Source organism: Cyclopterus lumpus, chromosome 8, assembly GCF_009769545.1.
Source record: "Cyclopterus lumpus isolate fCycLum1 chromosome 8, fCycLum1.pri, whole genome shotgun sequence".
Classification (NCBI taxonomy): domain Eukaryota; kingdom Metazoa; phylum Chordata; class Actinopteri; order Perciformes; family Cyclopteridae; genus Cyclopterus; species Cyclopterus lumpus.
In genome coordinates, this window is record NC_046973.1 from 6,260,583 (window position 1) to 6,283,666 (window position 23,084).

At 42.1% G+C, this 23,084-nt stretch overlaps 1 protein-coding gene across 5 annotated transcripts; it reads left to right on the forward strand.

Annotated features, from left to right (window-relative positions):
* Window positions 1-4,958: 4,958 nt before the first annotated feature.
* On the forward strand, window positions 4,959-22,836 carry med25 (mediator complex subunit 25). Of its 5 annotated transcripts, none has more exons than XM_034539495.1 (20): window positions 4,959-5,113; window positions 6,239-6,366; window positions 6,466-6,511; window positions 6,653-6,777; window positions 6,914-7,012; window positions 8,195-8,315; window positions 8,475-8,631; window positions 9,065-9,189; window positions 9,317-9,392; window positions 9,528-9,784; window positions 11,898-11,999; window positions 14,724-14,809; window positions 14,899-14,956; window positions 15,045-15,152; window positions 15,861-16,037; window positions 19,080-19,187; window positions 19,409-19,480; window positions 20,330-20,500; window positions 20,620-20,740; window positions 22,249-22,361. In XM_034539495.1, the coding sequence occupies exons 2-20, from the start codon at window positions 6,254-6,256 to the stop codon at window positions 22,350-22,352; spliced, it is 2,226 nt and encodes a 741-aa protein (XP_034395386.1). In that variant the 5' UTR covers window positions 4,959-5,113; window positions 6,239-6,253; the 3' UTR covers window positions 22,353-22,361. The 5 variants fall into 5 exon arrangements, with proteins under 5 accessions (XP_034395386.1, XP_034395390.1, XP_034395387.1 ...); XM_034539496.1 differs by having other exon boundaries at window positions 4,980-5,113; window positions 14,727-14,809; window positions 19,077-19,187; window positions 22,249-22,828; XM_034539494.1 differs by having other exon boundaries at window positions 4,990-5,113; window positions 19,077-19,187; window positions 22,249-22,836.
* The last annotated feature ends 248 nt before the right edge of the window (window positions 22,837-23,084 follow it).

The following is a 23,084-nucleotide window of genomic DNA, read 5'->3' on the forward strand; positions in this document are numbered from 1 at the left end:
TATTCAATTTGTTTTTCAATTGTTTTTTTAAATATATAATTTATTCAAGAGGTTTACTTTTTTATTGGTTAAGGCTGAGAATTTGAATGAGGGGTTCAGTCAGGGCGATTGTTTCAGTCGGGACGGCTGTGCCAGGTCGCAGGATATTGGTGAATGTGTAAGTAACAGTGTGGCTGAAGCAATGATCATGGAAATAAATGATATGTATCATCCAGTGTCGTGTTTCTGACTTCTTTTCATCCACTGGGTAGGCAGGAGAGGTGGTGAAGCTACTGTCACACATCCCAGGCGGTGTGCTATATTTATATTATGCAAGGCCTTGGGCATTTCCGATGTACACAGTCTATATTTGACTCAGGGATGGGAGGTAAGACACTCTACCTGGACAGAAGTCCGAAACCCAACTTAGCACTAAGCTCTCGGACTTTCTGCTGTGCAATAAGTCATGTGTAATTATTCAGCCACATTGTCATGAATTCTTTATTGTGGCCGCATTTCGCCTAAATGCAAAATGGAGCACTGCTGCCTGCCCCGTACACTGTCTCCTTTTATTTTTAAAACACTCATATTTGTGCCTATATTATCTCTTGCCAAAGCAAAGATTCAAACCAGTAGTGTGACCTGCAGCTCCGGCACTTAAGCAGAATGAGGGGGGAGACGGAGATCAGATCAGTGCAAGGGAATGACAGAGAAGGAGGAGTAAGAGAGAATTAAACAAATGAAGGAGGATGAAGAGCGGGAGAATGCCAGAGCGGAGGAGGAGGAGGATGACACATGTGGGAAAACCTGGAGAAGAGAGGGGGATAGCTACATGCAGGATGTGTGTGGAAGTGGAGACAGGAGGTGGAGGAGGAGAGCGCTGTATATAGACACACTCATCATGGGGCACCGGGAGCATACTGACAGTGATAACAGTTCAAGAAGAGCGAAACACACACACACACACACACATACACATGTGACAAGGCACCAGTTAACGCTGTAGACTTTTGAGAGAAAAGTGAAAGGAGGGGTTGTGTGTGGGGGGGGGGGGGGGGGGGGGGGGGGGGAGGGGGTCTGTCTCCATGGCGACGTTCCCACCGTGCAGAAAAAAAATCATTTAGTCGGAAAGACATTTCACTCAGTTCAGTGAGCTGAAAGAGGCAGAGAGAGAGGGAGGGGAGCCAGTTAGAGACTGGGGGAGGTGTGTGCACTGTAGAGCTGTTTGCATCACACTGGAAGGATTTATCTCAAGTAAGCTGACAGCAAGGCGTTAGCTCTTATTGCTAATATATCTGATTATTATCCATAGTCATTATGATTACCCTTGCATCGGAAATGCAGTAGCTTTGGGTGATACTGATGTTGTCTTGACGTCTGCCATCTGAATGTACATCTTTATGTAACATGTGTAAAATGCACTTATACTATGACATTACCTGCACCATCTACACGTTGTGAAAACCTTTCGTGACTGAAACTCCAAACTTTGGTTTTCTCATCTTAAAAAGCGCTGCGCAAAGGGACTCTGACCTTTTCACGAGAGTACTTATTATGCCACGTATACAGTTGTTTTTTTTTAACATTTGTTTTCAAACACTATAAATAATAGCGAAAACCTTTCAAAATAATGAATTCAATGAGAGCATGCAAGTGGAAACCTCAAACAGCAGGAGTATTAAAGTAGCTTGCCTCTGCAGGGGAGCTGTGTTTTAATACAGGAGCTGACCTTCTCTAGAAATAGCTTTTCATGGATGAACTTAATAACATTCACCTAACAAACAGAAACTTCTTTGAAACATTCTTTGACATTTAACCTATGTTATCATGGCCTCAAATTAGGAATGGAAGTTGAAAACCATATTTGAGCCCCTTTTTTTATAACTCAAGACTGCTACTGCACAGCACCGGTGCCATTCTGGATAAGAGCCCCAGAGACTGGCAGGAGAAGGTGCTATCACAGCATCCCAAACGCTCTGGGTCCTTCTGTGTGGATGTCAGTGTATCAGCATGCTGGCTGTGATTACCTGTTGTGGGCAGACCATCTGGTCCTCAGCGTCCCAGCTGGGTACCACGGTCTGGAGATGGATTGTCTCTACCACACCACCTAGACCTCGCAGACATGGAGCAGCCAAGGCAGCCCCCATATTTTTCATTCATATTTTATTATGTCATTCTCTGACCAACAAAAAAATCAACAAAATGCACAGAAATAACATTGTCGAGTTTTCTAAAAAGGCACTTCTAGAGAGCAGGCTTTCTGTAATTGCTTGGCAACTGCTGACACTGTGTGTGTGTCGAGGTTCAAAGCAGCGAGACACACTGTATATCCCTCAGAGCAGCATAAAGCATCAAGGGTGCCTACGCATACACATTCTCACACAGACACATTAAAATATTCACGAACCATTCTGTCAGTTTAATTTGGCAACGTAGCTCAGTCAGAAATAAAAAAACGCTCTGCGTGTGTGTGTGTGGGGTTTAATTTTTGCATCCAGGGGGGCATAAACCCTTCCCTCAGAGAATGTTTTCTTAGGCCGCTTGAGCCCACAGCTTCTTGCCCTCCCTAGAATTTGTGTTAAAGTGATAAGGAGCATTGTTTCTGTGGGAGGTTTTGAGTTTGATGAGCTCTGAAGCCCCTTGCTCAACACACTGCTGAGCTGACTAGCTGGCAGTGCCACAGGGGACGAGATGCTATTGCTGGACCCACAGAAACTGTGCCGGAGTGTTACAACTACAGGTTAGCCGCTGGTGCGTTGCGGCGATCTGACAGCAGGTTAGCATGCTGATGTAGTCATTATGCTGCTTCTATTTTCAGCACGGAGGTTTTGGAAGGTGCTGAGGAGAAGAGATGGAAATGGAAAATGCTAAACCTGACAACCAGGTTCAGGGTTTCAAATAGAAAATCAACAACATTGGATGTCTATTTAGATGTCATCAAGATAATGGTTAGAAGATACAGTTTATCAGGAAAGAAATGACAGTGTATCAGGGCTATTGTCCCGAGAGCTTTTATGTAACTTTACCCAATATAAATATACACATACACAAACGAAAAGGCCCTTTAAGTTACGATCTGTAACTTTGCCTCTCTGATGAAGACCAGTCTACTAACTGTAGATATTTGCTGACATCTTCTGGAGATGTAGTTCAACAGCATCCTTGGGCATATCCAGAATAGGTTGATCCTTGAATGGTGCATGTTTTAAATGTCACTTCACTTTCAGGCTCACTGCAAGAAGCATGCGGTCACGATTCAGAGAGGGCTGTGGTTCAGCAGGTCTTTTAGCGGCATCAACTCTGCTGCTGTCCAGATAATGTGAGGAACGTGTTCCGGGTTTATGATTAAAATCTTTCCCTACCAGACTCAAACGTGTTTATTTTATAAGACAAAACTGAACATGAGCTTCAGCTTGTTAATAGAGAAAACCTTATGATCACATCTCTGTCATTGTACTCTGTTTAAGGCAGTGGCTAATTGTGTAATACTAGTTATTTGCCTGTCAGGATATTACAAATGTTGTATATATTCTCAGTTTTAACCTTAAAAAGGGTCCCTGGCTCTGTCTATCTCAGGACGGCCATTAGATGTGATAACAGCCACTGGCAGAGCACTTTAAAAGAGTGAGGAGCAAAGATAACATTCAGAGATGACCTCCTGCCTCCACACTTCATTTACTCAAAATTTGAGCATCTATTTGGTTCTTTTGTTATTTAGTATACAAAAAGCTGGCTCGATATGTGCAGCCACAGAAATAGAATACTTTGAAATTCAATGAATGCACTAGATAGAAAGCTATACCCATTTAGCTAAATCCGTTGCATTCACCTACTCAAAGAGACTCAACATTACCACAAATACACATACAATTACTTTTTGCATGTATGGGCCCCGTCTCATAATCAGGCCATGCCGTCACCTTGATTAGGCACAGTAGGGCTGTATATTTATTTGTAATTAAATTACATTTGTTCTATAACATACCTATGTTAATATGTAAGTAATCAAATACATGTATTATATATAAATTGTAAAACCAAAACATTAGAAAAGCTTTTATCCATAGTAGACTTCACTGTTCATTGTCCTTACAAGTTAATCAGACAACAAGTCTAGTCAAGAACGTGCATCACTGTGCTCAGATCTCTGCACCATGGCTCCTTGTGTGTCATAGCATGTATTTATAATACTTGACCAACATCATTTCAATGTTGCTTAAATGTTACGGACCGCCCAGACATCTTTAGGCCTCCTCCAACTCTCATTGTTTTACCATTTCAATGTTTGCCACTGCCTTTATTTGGTGCTATTCGTTCAGACCATGCACTGTAATATAGAGATAGATAGACATTCATCCCCATGGGGAAATTTGTTTGTAGCAGCAGCAGGCAAAGCTACAGTAAACATACAATTATTAAATATGAAAATGCTCAATATATACAATACAATAATCAATCAAAATTGTATTTCAGACTTAAGGTCCAGATATTACAAAACATTAAATAGATAAAATACATACAAAATCACAAGTGAAATACATAGAACTATGAATGCCTTATAAATAGACAGCTGTACCAATGTCTCTGGTAGCGCATATAACTAAACTTTATGTTTGATAAAACCACGATTATTACATTTTCGGAGTCATTCACCCGGCAGATACATTTATACATTAGATTTCTTAAAACAGCTTGGAAAGTATTAACTCCTGCAACCACAAACATTTCACTGGCACTACTCCATCTCTGTCTCTTCAATAATATTCGCACGTCATCATTATAAGCTACTAACAAAAATACCAGAGCAGAACATATTAAAGTTAAGAAAATTAAATAATAAATAAAATGCAAAAAAAATGCAGTGATAAAACACATTCAAAATTGGTTCAGGGATGTGAACTGTGGGAGGCAGCACCCGGCCGCAGAACGTGTTGTATGCACAAAAATAAAAGGAGAAGAAGAAGAAGCTAATCGCAACGTCACATTTGTGGGCGGGTCGTTTTTTTTGTCACTTCCGTCAAAAATACAACAAATGGCTCACGTTAGCATCCTGTGTAGTGGGAGCTAGTTTCCCGTTATAATTTGTGCTCGGCTGAGTGATCCCACGAGTCGACTGGCAGCCGCGAACCACCAGGTCAGTGCGCGTCACTTTCTAGCTGGACGGCGGGCGACTTCAGGCCGCTGGAGAGAACCGCAGCTCCCATCGCTCACCGACAATAAACCTCTACTTCCGAGGGCCCGCGCGTTCACAACGCGTCTTTCTTTCTGGCTTTTAACGTTTCTATGGCAACAATATCTCTATTACCGCCTCGCTCGCGACTCGTTGCGCCGCATTCGAGCGTCGCCTCTTCGCCTTCCGGGCTCTCTCGGGGCGCTTCTGTCCCGTTTGTGTCACGTTGTTTCACCTCCAGCGGCAGTCAGAGGAGACTCGCTTCACACTTTGTGCTCAGTCTGACAGCCGCGACGTCACAGTGATGGAGGCGCATCCGATCCCACTACTTTGTGTCTCGCGCAGACCGTTTATTACAGTCCGACTGCCTCAAAACAAGCTTCTTCCTCCGTTTACTCCAGTGAGGTCAACACGAGCTACACTGAAAAGTTCAGAGATGCTCAACTCGGAGCTTGTTTTAAGCGATGGGTTTGGTCGGATTAACGTTTCCATGCCAGCCAGCGCACGTGCAACGGGAGCTACTTATCACTTCTCTCGGGAGCAGCTGTCCTGATCAGTAATAGTAAAAGACACAGAAACAAATAACAATAGTAAAATAAATAAATGCAATTAATTTCACTAGTATGAATGCAATTATTGCACTTGTATGAATATATTCACTAGTATGTGTGGATGTAATTAGTTCACAAGTATGAATGCAATTTCTGCAATATAATACATGTATTAATTGCACTGGTATGAATGTAATCATTTCACTTATGACTATAATGTATCTGCTATTATGAATGCATTATTGCATGTCATTATTTCACTTGTATGAATGCAATTATTGCATTAGAATACATGTATTAATTGTAATAGTATGCTATTAAATGCTTGTAAAGTAGTGCTGCTCATCTCTCCTTGTTGTTGTGTTACTTTTGTGTTTGAGTTGAGAAGTTAAATTTAGGACATAAATGCAGTCCGGTTACGGTTGAAACGCAGGTACATTTCTTGCAGGGGAAACGCTATAATAATATATTTTCTGCTGTGCTATAGACATCTCTCATTTCGACTTGCACAAACATGTTCAATTTGTCCTCTCTTCAGGGCGGCAGGTTGGGCATGGAGCCGTCCACGAAGCCTGTGTCCGATGTGGTATTTGTCATTGAAGGAACGGCAAACCTCGGACCCTACTTTGAATCTCTAAGGAAAAATTATATACTGCCAGCCATTGAGTAAGAGCATTAAGGCGCCCCTCCTTTGCTAAGTTATTCCTTCATTATTCATGTTGTCATAAATGCATCTGTCTTACATTTTTATTTTATTTACCGTAGATATTTTAATGGAGGGCCCCCAGCAGAAACAGATTTTGGTGGAGATGTGAGTGTTTCACTCCTTTTTAAAAAAAATGTTTAGATTTGAATTCACATTCTTTGTCAATGGTTTCAGAATATGGATCCTAGAAACGCGTCTGTTAATATTGTTAATATACATATTCCTGTGTTTCTTTTGTCCTTCTAGTATGGAGGGACACAGTACGGCCTCGTGGTGTTCAACACAGTAGACTGTGCGCCTGAGTCCTACGTCCAGTGTCACGCACCGACCAGCTCTGCCTTTGAGTTTGTGTCGTGGATCGACAGCATCCAGTAACTAATTCAAATTATTTACTTGATTATTACAAAGTTTACACTGTTGGTCGGTTTCACATTGCTTTATTTCCGCATAACGGAGATAAATGATTTAGCAAATCTTCCATATTACCCTATTTTCTCTCCCACACAGGTTCATGGGAGGTGGAGCAGAAAGCTGTAGTCTAATTGCTGAGGGACTCTCGGTGGCCTTGCAGCTCTTTGATGACTTTAAGAAGATGAGGGAGCAAATGTAAGGCGGCTTTTTTCTTTCACTAATTCCATGGTACAGTCCACACATTTTCAAAGTACAATCTCTGCCCACCAATGGAAGGATCATTAGCAATCATTGCTCCCTTTAAAAAAGTTGTTAACGCTTCATATATTACAGTTTGGAAGTGTGTCCCGTTTGGTCGTGGAGTGGAATACGCTTCCAGAGTCGGTCTTTCTCTGCACAAGTTTCTTTATGAAAAAGTACAGAACTGAGTTATACACACATCACACTGGCTTATGTATACACACACTAGAGATTCCTCCTGTAGCACTTCCTGTTATCTCCCTTTAATGGGTCCTTCGGGGCTTTCAACTTATGTCAATCGAATACAGTTCACCAAGGGCTGCACAAGAAGGGGCTGCACACTCTTTGGAGGTCAATACGATCTATAAATATATTCTCTTCCTTGTTTTATGATCAGTGAACGTTGATGTATGTTTTCTATGAAATGAATAGTGTAATTCAAAAGTTATTGAGGCCCTGTCATGCTTGTTGCATATAAACCACAACATAATTCCCTCCCTGAAATATGAACAGGATGAAGTGAAATGTAAATGATATATGAAAACACAGACATTGTCCTTATACCATTTCTTGATCCAGTACCACTGTCTAATGGGGAGTCTTCACAGATATCCCTTAATTATGATCTTCTTTCCTAAATTACATTGATTGCATGCAGAATGAACATTATTAAATATGTGCCATATTTAATAAGTGAACTGGATAAGTGCATCATGAATATTTAAGCTAAAAATGGTTCGACCGTGGCACACTGTGAACACCCGGACAACCTGTATTTCTATTCCTGAGATTTCTGTCTACTAAACTCTTTGGGGGGGAGAAGCTGGATGTTGGTAAGCCTGAGCTGCCAGTCGGTCAAAGGGCTCAATGGGGGAATCATGTTTACAAAGTATTGAAATTTGTGTACGCGATCAAGGTAACGCAACCTTGTTTATGGAAAAATATTGTCGTCATTTATTTAGTCTTCCTGTTTGATGTCGACCTAAGGCCAAGAAAACCATGAACAAATACAAGCGACCGCCACAACACCGACGATGTTGTTTAAAGGCCATGGGAATATCCTCCAAATGCCTCCATTGAATTCAGGTGTTTAGTGACGAAAATGTTTTTTGCGTTCTCTTTTTCTACTTTTGCCAGAGGTCAAACCCACAAGGTGTGTGTGCTTCTGTGCAACTCTCCTCCGTACCTGCTTCCTGCCGTGGAGAGCGTCAGCTACACCGGCTGCACAGCAGACAACTTGGTCAAAATCATCAGAGATGTGAGTCCACTTCTATTGTCTCCATTAGGTACCTCAATATTACCATCAGTTATGAATTGGGTAGTATCAGTGATATTTGTATGTGGTGTACTTTATTGGATGAGGTAAAAAAAACGCTTAATGGTCATTGAATACAATTCATTTTCATATTTCTTCAAGAGAGGAATTCACTTCTCTGTCGTGGCTCCTCGGAAACTGCCGGCTCTGCGGTCTTTGTTTGAGCGGGCGTCTCCAGTAGGAGGGGCGGTTGAACCCCATCCAGACTACAGTCAGGACCCCTTCCACATGGTCCTCGTCAGAGGCATCTTGCTTCCTGGTGAGAAACCACATTTAACACGCATTTGTGATGGGGTAATCTTTTTTTATTATGCATTTTCCCTGAGGTACCCCCCTCTACCAGTAGCAGACTTTCCTCCAACCTCCAGTGTGGTTTTGATTATTGTTTCCTGTAATATCCTCCTGACTAATATGGTTTTATACGTGTGTCAACTGCAGCAGATGATGATGTGATGCTTCACGTGAAGTCATTCTTTAGTTGGTGGTAGCTTCAGCAGTCGTAATTAAAGACTTGAGCTATTCCTAAAGGTCTCTCCTAAACCTTTCCGTGAATAGGCCGGAGTTGCTAAATTTGTCTTTGTCTCCGTCACATGATGGAAAGCACCATTTAACTCCGACATCGGGAGCGTTCTTAAGTTCACATCTCAGAACTGTGTGAACACTCTTAAGCTCATCCCACTGTCTGTCTCCAGTTTCCTCAGGTGGAGGACCTGGGCCGCTCAAACCTGTCCTCCCTCCTCAGCCACTGGCTGTCAATCAGCCTCTTGGTATTCCTTCACAACCCCCTCCACCCATGAACACAACCCACCCTTATCAGGTAATGGGCACGCAGCCACCGAGCGTAAGGCTAGTTCCTGCCGTCTGCTTTTGGCTTAGTGGTGTTTATGTTCCTTCCCTCAAACTATCACCTAGTATTGTCTTCCTTTTAATCTGCCTGCTGACAGAATACGGTCCCAATGACTGCTGCTCAGGTGGCGGCGCAGATGGCCGTGGAGGCAGCCAACAACCAGAAGAGTCGCTGTGAGTTACCAGGAGACTCTGTTGGCCTTTCGTGAACACTTTTGCCGAATTTTTAGTTGTGGTGTTTCTCTGACTGTGCCTTCCCCCCCCCCCCTTTTTTCTTTGAACATGTTGTGTTCCCGCGGCCTTTTCCAGTCCCGGGAATGGTGAATCAGGGTCCTCCGTTTACCAGTCAGCCAACTATCCCATCAGTCGCAGGAGTGAAGCTCAATCAGCCCAGCATTGCAACCGTCACGACGTCATCACAGCCCATGATGCCACTGCAACAAGTTCCTCCCAATCAGCCGGTCCTACCCCCAGTACAGCCAGTACCAATTCAGCAGCCGCAGATACCACCTCAGCAGCAAACCACTGTGAATCAGCCCACAGTGCCTTCAGCACAGCCCAACATGGTAAGTTATATAATACCCATACCATCAGTTTTATTGTTGTTTTTTATTGGTGTTTTCCACTACAGGGTCTTAAAAGCCCCATAACCATTGTGTACTTGAGATTTAATCAGTGAGCTTTAAAGGTGCTGGGAGGCCAGCTGTTTCAGCCTGCTTTGTGCTAAGCTAAGTTAAGCTAACTGGCTGCTGGCTGTAGCTTCAGATTTAATGGCAGAATATAAAAGTGGTATTAATCTTCTCATTTAACACTAGTCCAACTTTAATAATGTAGGACATATTCTGATAAATGCATGCATTGCTGCCTTTTTTATTTAATTGTCTGTGTACATTTAAGACGCACCCTTTCATTGATGTTTGTCCAAAACATCCTGTTTGTGAAGCCCCAGATCACGGGCCAGTAAGTTCCTGTCGTGGAAAAGAGTTATTGGGGAACTGTGGCACCTCTTTACTGCATTCTGATATTTTAAAAATAATACCTATTTGCCTTTAGGGGGTGCTACAGTTACAGTTTAAGATCCCAACCAAGGTCTTTTTGCATCTCTTGCCCAGTACATTCTATCTAGATTATGCACATATTCAGCTTGTCTTGCTCTAAATATTTTACTCCAACTCATCAAATGACACCATGTTGAAATGTCCAAATAATTGTTTGCTTTTGTTGTTGTAAATGAGGTGTGCTGAGTCTGGAGAACAGAAAGATAAGCATCTGAGTAAATAACAATGTAATGTACTGTCTAAAACATGAATAGATAGATAAGTAGCTATTGTTTTTGTTGATAATTAGGAAAACTCAACTGGTATTAAAAAAGCAGGTGACAGCACAGAGAACACTTCACTATGTGGGATCAGCAACAGAGAAGGTTGACTGAGTTTGGGAGGAGTCTCAATGTGACGTTGTGTGCAGCAAGCTTATAGTTTATAGTAAAACATTTTTGCACAATTAAAAGAAATCCACAAACATAACAGATACATAATATCACAGTGCAGGAAGAGGCAGAAAGCCCAGGGGGCTTATTTGTAGCCTCCACCTAAATAATATTAGAATTTCACGTATTTATAGAGCACACAAAATGAAAAGTGGAGAGCAAACAGTTAAACATATAAACTACATAAGTACAAACATATTGTGAATTTTGGAAATGATTACATCTATCTTTTTTTGATTTACATTTTTACTTTTGAACTGGAGTTATTGAAAATGTTTGTATCGCACAAGTCAAAAACAATCCTGCGCAGCCACACCTAGACTTTAATTCTACAAATACTGTAATACTAATATTACTATTACTTTCTCTGCAACTGTGCGGAAATACCGCCATTTAACAGAATGAAGAGAAATGCTGGAGAGAAAAAGCTGCGCAACATTCAAATGTTGATTATTAGATTTGTATGTCATCACTCTGAATGAAGCTTCAAACTCTTCGGCACACGGATTGGTGACTGGAGCCTTAAACTTGAGGCTTGTATTTAATTGTATTTCAAAAGGTTTGATGCAAGTGAATCATCGGCAACATTCTGTTTAAACAACTCAAAGCACTGAAGACTTGATTTGGTATTCCAAACCCCTTGTAAACACTATCAATGTTTAAATCAGATTAATATTTTCAAATGTAAGTGGTCCCCGCTCATGTTGGATATCAGAGACCCACGACTTAAGTGTGATGCTGTACTGCCAGCAGCCTAGAGCTGAGTTTGCCGACTAACACTCTACTGCAGTCTAATATCAAAATGAATTGTAAATGTTTGTACTGCTATCAGATCAAAACCTGAATATGTTCCCTTTTCCCCTAGAAAATCATTGTGGGTACATTCAGTGTTGTTTCTTCACCGTTTTACAATTCATTCAATAATTCTTCTTTTTAATACAGCATACTTGTGAATCTCATGTTGATATCAAATAAACTGTCTAAAATGTGCCTTATTTTAATATGTCATGATTCATCAGCTGTATGAATTACATGCTTTCTATTAATCATCTATTTAGTCTATAGTCGGTGTCTTAGTTTCCTTTTGAATTGACAAACACACCTGTAATTGTAACTGGTAAAGGGATCAAACTGGACTGGTACACTATACATAACCCCACCCCACCCCCCCTCTTCTCTTCCCCTGACAGCCTGGTGTGTCTGGAGCTCCGGGTGTTGTAAATTCAATTGGACAGCAGCAAGGTGTGGCGAACAAGATTGTAGCGTGGACCGGCGTCCTGGAGTGGCAAGAGGTAATGCCTTGTAGAAGGTCTGCTTTTGAATAGTTGGTGCCCTGACAATCCAGCTGTGAAATAACTCAATATTATAAACATCTAAGAGAAAGGGTTATTTCCGATCAATCGATGGTACTCACACCTGAACATTAAGTGGTTCCCAGTGTGAAGCCGTCGTAATTCAGTGCTCCCAAACTTTAGTCCGCCAGTTCAAGGGGACAAATGTTAGTAAAAGGAATAGTTCAACATTTTGAAAACTTTATGTTTTTGTTTATTTTACCTTGTTGCTAAGAGTGCTGGGAGAAAGATTGATACCGATCTCATGTCTGTACTGTAACTACGAAGCTGCAGCTGGTTATCTTAGGTCAGCATTTCCACTGGAAATGTAACACAGCATCTCTAAAGTTACAAACACGTGCTATCTCTTTTTGTTTAATGTACAAAATCAACATTTTTGTACACTTTAAACAAAAGAAGACACATTTGAGGGTGGGTTTTCTTTCTTTTCTTTTTCTTCTTCTTCTTCTTCTTCTTCTTTTTAAGTTGCAAAAACAACACTATGTGGTTTTGTGGGGGATTATGTGCAGGAGTTTTTCTTGGCCAGCTTGAGTTTTAGCAGGTTGCCTTGCAAGCTCCCTGTGACATCATGACTTCAGGAACAAGAGACAATGTTCTTTGAACAGAGTGAGCTTTTTCCTACTTTTTCTACAGTTTATATGCTAAGCTAACTAGCCTCTTTATTTCTATCTTAACATATATGAGTGCTATTTATTGAATGGTTCAACCCTAAGTAAGAAAATAATCAATGAATTGCCTGATATCTCAGCCGTGAGAACTGGACTTCGGTCTCTGACCTTTGACTGTTGTGAGTCCTAATAACAACATCTCATTGATTATCGTACGGTATGATTAATTGCACATTATTTTACCGTCTCACAACTAGTGCCATCTCAATACTAGTGCCAGGAAAAAGGATGTTAAAGGCTTTAATGCGACACTCGTGAGGCCTTCGTGTGTTTGTTTGCGGACGGACTCATTTGCGAAAATGTCATTCCCCCTGCTGTGTTTGTCAAAATGATCCCAGTCAAGTTAAATGGACAGGCACGAGAGCGGGAAGCTCAGGAAACTCTGAATCTGGCCCGTGAGCGACCTGAGTGCAGATCAGGAGCACGAAGCGTTGCTCTTAATCCGCCACTTCCTCCTCCAGCTCGCTCATTAGGCGTTCAGCTCTGTAAGTGATTCTGCGGTGGAGTAATCTGTAATGTTGAGCAGAATTACACCACACGCACTAAAACTCGTTTTGAAGAAATGGCTGTTGATGGAAACTCTCACAAGGGATGCCAGCACACTTGGCTGGAGCTTGCTCCTTGAGTACAGCGTTATCAATATGGTTCTCCCCCGTTTTGGCTGAGTTTCCATTTGTTAATTCCCAAAAGCTGTATTTGTCTAAAATGTGGGGTACATTTCCAGAATGGCTCTGCTCACATTATTTCTTTAATCCGCCACTTATTTAGGTAGATGCGTTTTGAAGATGATTGTTTTTGTTACTGTTGGCATCTCGGTGTCCCTGACATGGATAACCCATTAGTCTGCAGAGAGAGCCCAGCACAATACATTTGCAACGGACAGCACAGGGACTACAGTAGGCCTGACTAATACGTGATTGATTGGTCATTGATCCTTCATTGATGCTCTGCAGATGAAGTGTGCTGGCGGTTTTCCCAGTGGGATTGCAGCATTGATGCACTTAGAAAGTAGTTCTTTATGTCTTTCACTCCTGACATTTCACTAAGGCACAGGTTATCTGCAGATCTTCGAAAGGTCCATCCATCCGTCCGTTTTTTAAATTGCTTGTCCTGATAGGGGTCACAGTGGCACCAGGGTGAGCGGAGCAGCCCACCACATGTTCTTTTCCTCAGCAGTATTCTCCCAACTTGTCCAAGGTCATCTGGAAGATGTAATCCCCAGCATGTCCTTGGTCTTCCCTCGTGTCCCCAGCAGTTGTTCATTTCCAAAGCATCTCCAGAAAGAGACAGAAAGCTCACCACAAGTGTAATGAGTATCATCACAGCAACCCATGCACTCCATAATTAGGCAGTGCCTCTGCAGTTATAAGCGTTTGCCAAATTTACAAAGAAGGGTCAACACAAGTAGAAAATTGTTATGTCCATTTAATTAGTTGTGAAAGTACAAAATGTTGGCCAACGTGACTCCTGAACCTGAGCACAGTCATTTGGAGTCTCCTTTCCAGCATTTTGGCAGAAGGCTTTCTGGAGGACTGTTGAATCTTAAGTCTGTTAGAACACGCCACCCATTTCTTCTAAAAGCAATGTGTTTAAAATTACCTGCACTAATTAGTTTTTCATATCTACTCTCAACTGGCCCCACCCATACTGCCCCCTGTAGACCAGCAGCATAGTGTGAAACCACTGGTGGACCTTTTCAAGCAGACCAAACTCGTACTATGATAACAACTGTTTGTTTTAATGAAACACAATCAGGATTTATGCTTCATTTTCAATTATAGAATGCACTTTGATCACCTTGTGGAAAGTACGTTGGCTCTGACGACTTTTAGTTTCTTTAAATGTTGGTTTGGTCGATATTTGAAAGATTACGTCACAGTTATCATGCGGGGTTGTAAGTTGTTTGCATTGAGCTCACCCAGGTGTTCTTCTGGCTCACGGTCTAACTGTCCTCTTCTGTTTGTGTCACTCCTCACTGCCCCCCCCTTTCCCGCAGAAGCCTAAAGCCTCTTCGATGGATTCAACCACCAAACTAACACGTTCTCTGCCGTGTCAAGTGCACGTTAACCAAGGGGAAAATCTGTGAGTAGACGATCGATCACTCTGGACTCGAGCTAAACGCTGATGGTTTTGTGCACACAGTTCACCGCTAACATTGTGTCTCCCAACAGAAACACAGACCAGTGGCCACAAAAGCTCATCATGCAACTGATTCCACAGCAACTACTGGTGAGACCTTTTTTATTTAATTTTGTAAAAAAAAAATTGTGAATATGTTGTTTTATGAATGATGCATAACTAAGTCCCGTCTTTGTAGACAACCTTAGGTCACCTCTTCAGGAACTCTCGAATGGTTCAGTTTCTCTTCACCAACAAAGACGTGGAGTCGCTGAAAGGCTTGTACCGCATTATGGCCAATGGCTTTGTGAGTTTTCAAGCACTCTATTTCCTGAGATTAAAAGTGTGTGTGTGTGTGTGTGTGTGTGTGTGTGTGTGTGTGTGTGTGTGTGTGTGTGTGTGTGTGTGTGTGTGTGTGTGTGTGTGTGTGTGTGTGTGTGTGTGTGTGTGTGTGTGTGTGTGTGTGTGTGTGTGTGTGTGTGTGTGTGTGTGTGTGTGTGTGTGTGTGTGTGTGTGTGTGTGTGTGTGTGTGTGTCCGTTCCCTCCATGTCCCCAATCTTATCCATCATTCAGTGTACCTCAATACATTTTCCATGAGTGGCAGCTGAGTGCAGGTCCCACTTCTGTCCAGTAGTTGGACTGAACATGCAGCTGTGTTGCAGTGTTGTGGTAGAGACTCTAGGGGGGGTTCCAGGCCATACATTCAGTCCCTTTAGTATGATTTTAAACATGCTCTGCCATCAGTTTTCGTGGTTTAGATCCAGTTCCAGAAGCATAGGGGTGTATCCGCAGTGCTAATGGAGTCATACCATTGACAGTATTCAGTCCAGCTGAGCTCCGCCTCTTTGCCTGATTGTGATTTACGGCCCAGTGAATCCACAGTATGAGTTAAGTTCATACCATTTGTATTCAATTCACAAAACTGATATGTTTGATTGGGCAAAGGAGCTCAGGAGTAAGTTATCCCATAATTCCGATGTCACGTTCCTCACCTGCCCTTTGACCCTGCCTGCAGGCCGGCTGCGTCCACTTCCCTCACACTACGTCGCCCTGTGAAGTGCGGGTGCTGATGCTGCTCTACTCATCCAAGAAGAGAATATTTATGGGCCTCATCCCCAACGACCAGAGCGGCTTCGTCAACGGCATCCGGCAAGTCATCACCAACCACAAGCAGGTCCAGCAGAACAGAGCGGTGAGTGGTGATAGCCAGGAGGAGGAAGGCTTCAGTGGGGAGATGGGGAGGCCGAAAGGAGGCGATAACGAGGAGGCATTATTGAGGTGCACCGGGGGAATTGAGGTGCATTGTTTACAGCATTAAGGTGCATTGTTATTGACGTCTCATTTAGCGCGTCCAGTATCTTCACAGCAGCGTGTCCTTCCCTAGTCGAGGCTGGTGGGGCTAGCATGAGCTACATTTCTGTTGCCCTCCCACGTCATGGTCTCTGCTTAAGTGAGAGTAATGTAGGGCCAATATACACAGTATGCATTCTTTATATTGAATCAGTTCAAATATAATTGTCTCTTTAACACTGCAGTGTTTAGTGTATAGATTATGGTTTATGCAATGTGCTAACATGCATTTAGAGCCACAGTGTCTATCGTGTTTATTCTTTATTAAGGGCACCTGAATACCAACTGTTTTACAGCAGCTAAAACAATCTTAAAGCTTAGCAAATTGCTTTTAATAAATATAATTATCCTGTTGTGAAACACTATACATGACACATTACTGTAGTATGAGACGCCTTCCATATTCTGCCACTGGCAAGGTGGGTTTGTGCTGAAATGATTAGTTGATTTGTCAATTGACATAAAAGTAAGTAAAAACTACAGAACTGCGAGAAATGTGAGATTTGGTGGTAAACTGAACATGTTGGGGCTTTAGATTGTTAGTTTTAAAAACAAGCAATTTTATGGGCATGAGAAATAATCTGTAGATTCGACAATAATTAGTCTTGTTCTACAGTGTCCGTGCAGTTAAAACATACCTGCATGCGATGTCGTCAGTTGATGACAATGTGGAAAGATTCGTCTTTAAACAAACCACAACTCGGGTAGATTTTTTTTTAACTTTAGGCTGCCCAGATTTGAACATGAAATGAGATGCGCTTGGACAGGCGATGGAGTGGCAACGGTGTGTGTGCCCGTCTTTAAGGACAGGACAAGGAAAGGAGACAAGGCCCCTTATCCCAGCCTCGCTGCTAAAGGTAGCCCACTTCTTGTCTCCGAGTTCATTACAGGTTACAAATGGTGCTGCCTTGTCCACATGCCATGAGGAGATTTCACTTTCCCTCTCTGCTCATCCTCCTCCCAGCAGACAGGGTGATTTAAAATGTGTCCTCTGGATTAGCTGTCTTTTCCATCACAGGGCTCCACTCCAGCTTATTGCATCCAGTGAGGAGGGATGAAACAATGCAGCATCCAGTCACAGAGAAGCACAGAGTCTCCATTTAAAAATGAAGCTGGTCTTCTTGGTTTTACATGAGTTAGATTACATTTTGTCCCCTCGCCGTCTGCTCTCATCAACGGTGATGCCGCTTGTTTACTCGCCCTCCTAATATAATGTATTTGTTTAGGCGCTTGAGTCTTGTATGTTACTCGAAGCCATGTGTGTCAGAGCGTCAGGGCATTTAGAAGAGGCAGAAGACATGAAATTGTAATGAAGCATTGTTTTTTTTTTTTCTGGCTCTTGTGTATTATCACATATTCAGTGCTGCATTGCTGATTGGGAGTGGCTACAGCAATCGTAACGTAATTAAAATTTCCAGTTGGATCGGTAGCTCAGGTTTCTCTGTGCAAAGCGCTCGAGTGGCATTCAGGAACCAGTTTGTTCTGTTTACAGCAAGATAACATTTTATTTTTCTCCCACCCAAAAGTGATGCGGGCCCAGAAATGTGATCCAGGATTTTCAGGTTACTGGGTTGAAGACAGAAGATCTATCAAACACGGGAGCAGCGAGGAGGAGGCAGTAGTTCCCTCAAAAGACCTAAAGCTGTTATTGTTGGTCAGATAACACACCGCGCATTAGCTAAATCCCAGTGATTTGTTCAGATTCAATAAGATGGATGGGTAGAGGTGTTTTTCTTTCCTGAGTCTAGTTAATAATTTGTGCTTAAAGGAGCATTGAAACCGCTCGTCTCTCCCTCAGTGTAGAACACACCAGCACAGCCCAGCTAAGTGCTGCCGGTTTCAAATGGTGCCTTTTTTTTTTTTTAAAGCAGTTATCAGCCTCCATATTGCAAATGTACTACAGCATTGGGCAAATGAAATGTGCAATGGGCTCAGTTCGGAGATGCACCTAAATGATCAGGACCTACTTTGCACGTGTGTTTGCAGAATCTGTTGATGGGTCGAGCAACAGGTTGCTTCCTTTCTCCTCTCTGCACTCCTCTCAGTATGGATATTGTACGTGACTTTTTTCCCACGGCTTTAGTCATCAAGCTTCGGTTTGTTTTAAACTGTGAAATCCGAAGCGGCAAACACCTCAGCAGGGGGGTGCTTAAAGTTTAAGTCTCCACCGGTGTATCATTGTATCAATGTTTTTATTTAATTTTTTCCGTCTGCACAATCGTGAACAAAGTGACTATTTGGTTGTGTTAAACACCCATTACATGTGTGAAACGTGTCGTCTAAAAATACAGATTAAGGATTATGATGATACAAAACTGATCTATATAATACAAGGAAAGATTGATTGTGTCCCTAGTCACTCACATTGAAATAGCTTAAAGAAGGAATGTCTTTGGGACCAGTTTGAGGAAGAACAATTCCAGTGATTAGTAAAGCTGTTAATGTACTTATGGGCTTGTGAGCATTTATGTATTTAATTCTTGATCTAAACAGTGTCAGTGAGATCAAAATATATTTGTCAAGCAAACATGTACAGTGAGGGCAACAAATTACATTATAGAAAATGTATAAATAAAAATGAATAGTATTTTTCTTTTTTTTTTGGTTTAAACTGATCACAGTGACCTTGTGTTGTGGCGCTCTTGAGCAAAGCATTTAGCCACAGGCACCTTCAGTCCTGAACCTGAACAAGGTATCTGTACTGCTGGGCAACTTTAAGGTGTTAATGAGCACAGAGGTGAAGCAGAGGAGAGAGTGAGGCGTGTGCAGACTGAGTCGATAAATAAAGGTGTTGAAATGTTCCAGATGGCACCTTTGGGGGTGGAAAAAAATAAAATGAATCAACTTTCTGCTCTTCCACTTTCTCTCCGCTTTCACGCAGCAGTTGGGTGGTGCGGGGCCGATGCAGCCGGTTCAGGTCGCCCCCAACCAGAACTTCCTCAACAGGCCCCCAGGCCCCATTCCCGTCTCGCATGGCAACGTCCAGCAGCAGGTAAATGGACCCGCTTGATGCCGGCATGTCTGCCGGCATGTCTGCCCGGGTTTCCACTGCTCAGTTTCCCTTTCACGCTGCCTGATGTTGACTCCTTTACTGCCCTCGCTGATCTCTGCATGCCCTCCTGGTAAACCCCTCCTCCATTGTCTTTCTTTTTTTTCACTCTTCCCCCCCCCCCTTCCCTCATCCTTCTTCTCTCTGATCTGTCCTGTGTCCAGTCTGTGGTGGTGGGCATGCCCCCTGTTAGTCAGGTCTCTATGATGGAGGAGCAGCAGAGGCAGAACAATATGGTGAGACCGTCGGGAGCCTCTTAACATACGTGTGCTCCAGGTGTCCACGGATACTGCATTTCAATGTTAAGGGCTTTAAGATATGATATCATCATTCAGTTATAAGTGTATCCAAATGACACGTTTCATTGAACCAGGTAGATTAGCACACGCCGGATTTATCGGTACAATGCACATTTTCCAACACAATAACCTTTATCTGCCCTTATTTTTTATTATGATGTCAGAAATAACCATGAATAAAGAGTAGGCTGCCTTTCTGTTTATTTTGAATGATTCCAGTCTTTGTGCATATCCTGTTTCAAAAAAACACAGACACACATACTGTTACTCCATCCAGCTGCTCAGCATCAGGACAACTTAGTTTCCTATCGGCATGTATTGACTTTACCAGTCGCCGTTGAATGTTTTCTCTTGTAGCAAATTTCATTGATAACGTGCATGGATGCAGACATTTGTATATTTGTGCATGAGGTGACGAGCTCTAAACCAACAGCATGGTTCCAAACATGATGGTTTACGTCCACCATGTTTAACATTTCCTGTTTATCCTCCCATGCCATTAATGTTATCTAAAACACAAAATAGCTTCACAAAACACTCCTGTATTCCATATGAAACCAACAAAGAATTATTAACATAATTTAAGTCATTTTGTGATAATCACTCTTAAAAATGCTACTTTTCTTATTCTCACATTTTTGACCAGTAATGAGTAACCCGCAATCTACAGAATGTTTTGATCGTGGAATCAGGATGTTGTATGTTTTATTTTTTTAATAAGTAGGTCATAACTGGTTTTCTTATATCACAAGAATGCGATGTACGACATCTTAAACTGTCCTTCAGATGACGATGAGAGCAACCGGACCAGCCAATCAACAGTCGCCGGTCAGCGGAGCTCCACCCAACCAGGTCGTGCAAAGCGGACAAGCCCAGCCCCAGGGTCCCATACTCCGCCTCTCAAACCCAGGAGCCAATCCACAGCTTCGCAGTCTTCTTCTCAGTCAACAGCAGCCAGTAAGAGTGCATCGAATGGCTTGAGTGAATTTGGCCGTCGTGAATGTCTCATATAGTAACTGCTCTTTTTGGAAGTCTGAGATTTTAACGCGTCTCCTCTATCTCTTGTGCCCTTGCAGCAGGGGGGCGTGTCTCACATGTCGGGCATGATGTCCCACCAGGGTTTAGGGCAGCAGTTGGTCCATCCGGCACCAGGAGGGGGGCCTCAAATGCAGGGCCAGTGGCGGCAGCCCTTGGGAGGTCAGCAAGCACCCCCCACAATGGTGGAAAGAGTTCAGAAACATGTGACCCTATCGGACATGACAGTTTAGGGAAGAGGTCTGAAAATGTACTTTTTGAAGGGTGTTCAGGTTGATATCCAAAAGGATTTAAAAGCAACTTCGAAAACTCATGTTGCTAGAAATTGAGCAAGTTATTAATCAGGTATCCAAAGGTACATGTAGAAATGTGTTATTTTTATCTCATTTACTACGCTTCACGACAGTTTTACATTACTACAGACAGCATACAGTTCTCTATTATAGTATTTTTATCCGATTTCCCACGCAGCCGTCTGTATCTAATAACATTCAACTTGCAGGCTAGCTTGAGTTAGATATTCCATCCCAGTGTGCCCGCTGCCGAAACTATAATTGTCCAACTTCTTCATTTTTGTGCATTGATTGAAATGCTTTGCAGAACTGCTGGTGCATTTATATATTGATTTGAAGCTCCAACTTTGAAGCTATATATTGCTAAAAGATTAATATCCGTTTGGTGACCAGACTATGGTGCTGTGCACTGAAGATGAGTTACAGCCAGTGAGAGTGCACATTGGTTTTCCCAGGCAACTTATCCGTCATTGGTTGCCCTTCGTATTTTTACAGGTGACTCGCACAGCATTTCCTCAAAAAACAATTAAAAATAGTGTATTTTAAATCTTTTTTTTCATCTTGCTCTCTCAACACTCAGGCTTTTTGCAGTTCAAGGTTTTTCTTCAAAGAATTAAACGGCTACATTTACATTATTCTAGTTTTGCTCATTGTTCGATTTTCTGACAATAGTACAGGAATACATCTTTCTCATTGTTGACTTAGAAGTTCCAGATGTCTGAGCTTTGAGCCGGTACAGTACATTTATGCACGACGTAAACATTTAAAATCACTATACGGTACACGACAGTAAAGACCTCAATGTTTACCGATGTCAATCAAATCTCAGGTCCCTCTCAGTTGACATTCCCAGCAAGTGATTGAAAACTGCATGGGAGAAAAAAACTAATTTACGATATGTTTAATTCATGGAATAATGGAATTACTCATCGCATGTTGCCTTGAATTCTTTAAGGAAACTTGCCTCCACAGTGAGCAAAAAAACTAAAAAAAGAAAAGTGTTGATGCATTAAAGTAAATGGGGGTGGCGTTTATATCAAAACATACGTTCACATACTCAACACACAAGAATCACAACTCTGATCCAAGTCTGATTCATCAAATACCAACGCGGCCCCCATTTATTTCAAATCATCAAGACTGATCTTGTTTTGTGATTCTCTGTGGAGGGATGTGTTGAAAACACATTTTCGTCAAGAATTTAATTAATTGATATACAAACTGTCATTTTGTGGGTAAAATATTCACTTAGAAGTACTCAATACTATAAAGTATTCCCTATAGAAATGATCAATTCTGAAATAGTAACGACAATCCCTCATTTAAATCTCTCTCCTCTCTCCACGCCCCTCCCAAACGTCCCAAACCTGTTTGCAGGTCAGATGCTGATGTCTGGAGGTCAGCGAGGCGCTGTCCCTCAGCCAGGGATGACCCAGGTCTCCAGCGTCATGGAGGATGAAATCCTCATGGACCTTATCTGATCGAGCTTTGTGGAGTCAGGAACTGGACTTTCAGTTGATTCTCAGCAGCCATTTGCCAGTTTGGACACATGCATCCGCTCTGTTGCTTTATTGCTACAAATGTTCTACATAATTAAGGAACAAATCACCAATTTTTTTTTATAAACGGGACTGAGCCGAAGTTAATTAGGGGCAGACAATGCGAGCATTAGTTTTTCATGTAAGTGGTCAAAACCGACAGCGCGCTAATTCTCCATGCTACTCACTGGATGAAGCCAAACCAGTGGAAACAGTCAATTGTGCCTCTGGAAACTCTACTTTTCTATGTGTTTTTTGTTTAGAATTTTATCACAGAAATCAGAAATATTGTAATTTTTCTTTCTTTTCTTTTTTTTTTATTGAGATTTTACCTTTTATTTTTTTTGTTAGATTTTTGTTGGTTTTATTATTGATGAAGTTGTTTTACGAGGACACAATAAAATGATGGACTATATGCATCATTGAAGAAGTCGTCTTCATTTTGAAGAGGTTTTGCTGTTGATGCACGTGAGCGTGTGATGGCCAGCCAGAGTCTCCACAGTCCTGCCTCCCCCTGTGTGAGTGTAGGGGTGAGAGAGAGACTGAAATAGACACAGTAATAGATAGTTCAGTGTATTTTTCTGCCAAATAGTGTCACAGTGTTAATTTTAACTACTCCAATATGTCGTGGAACCATAGAGAGTCCCCTCGTGCCAAGTAGTCCTACCAGATGGC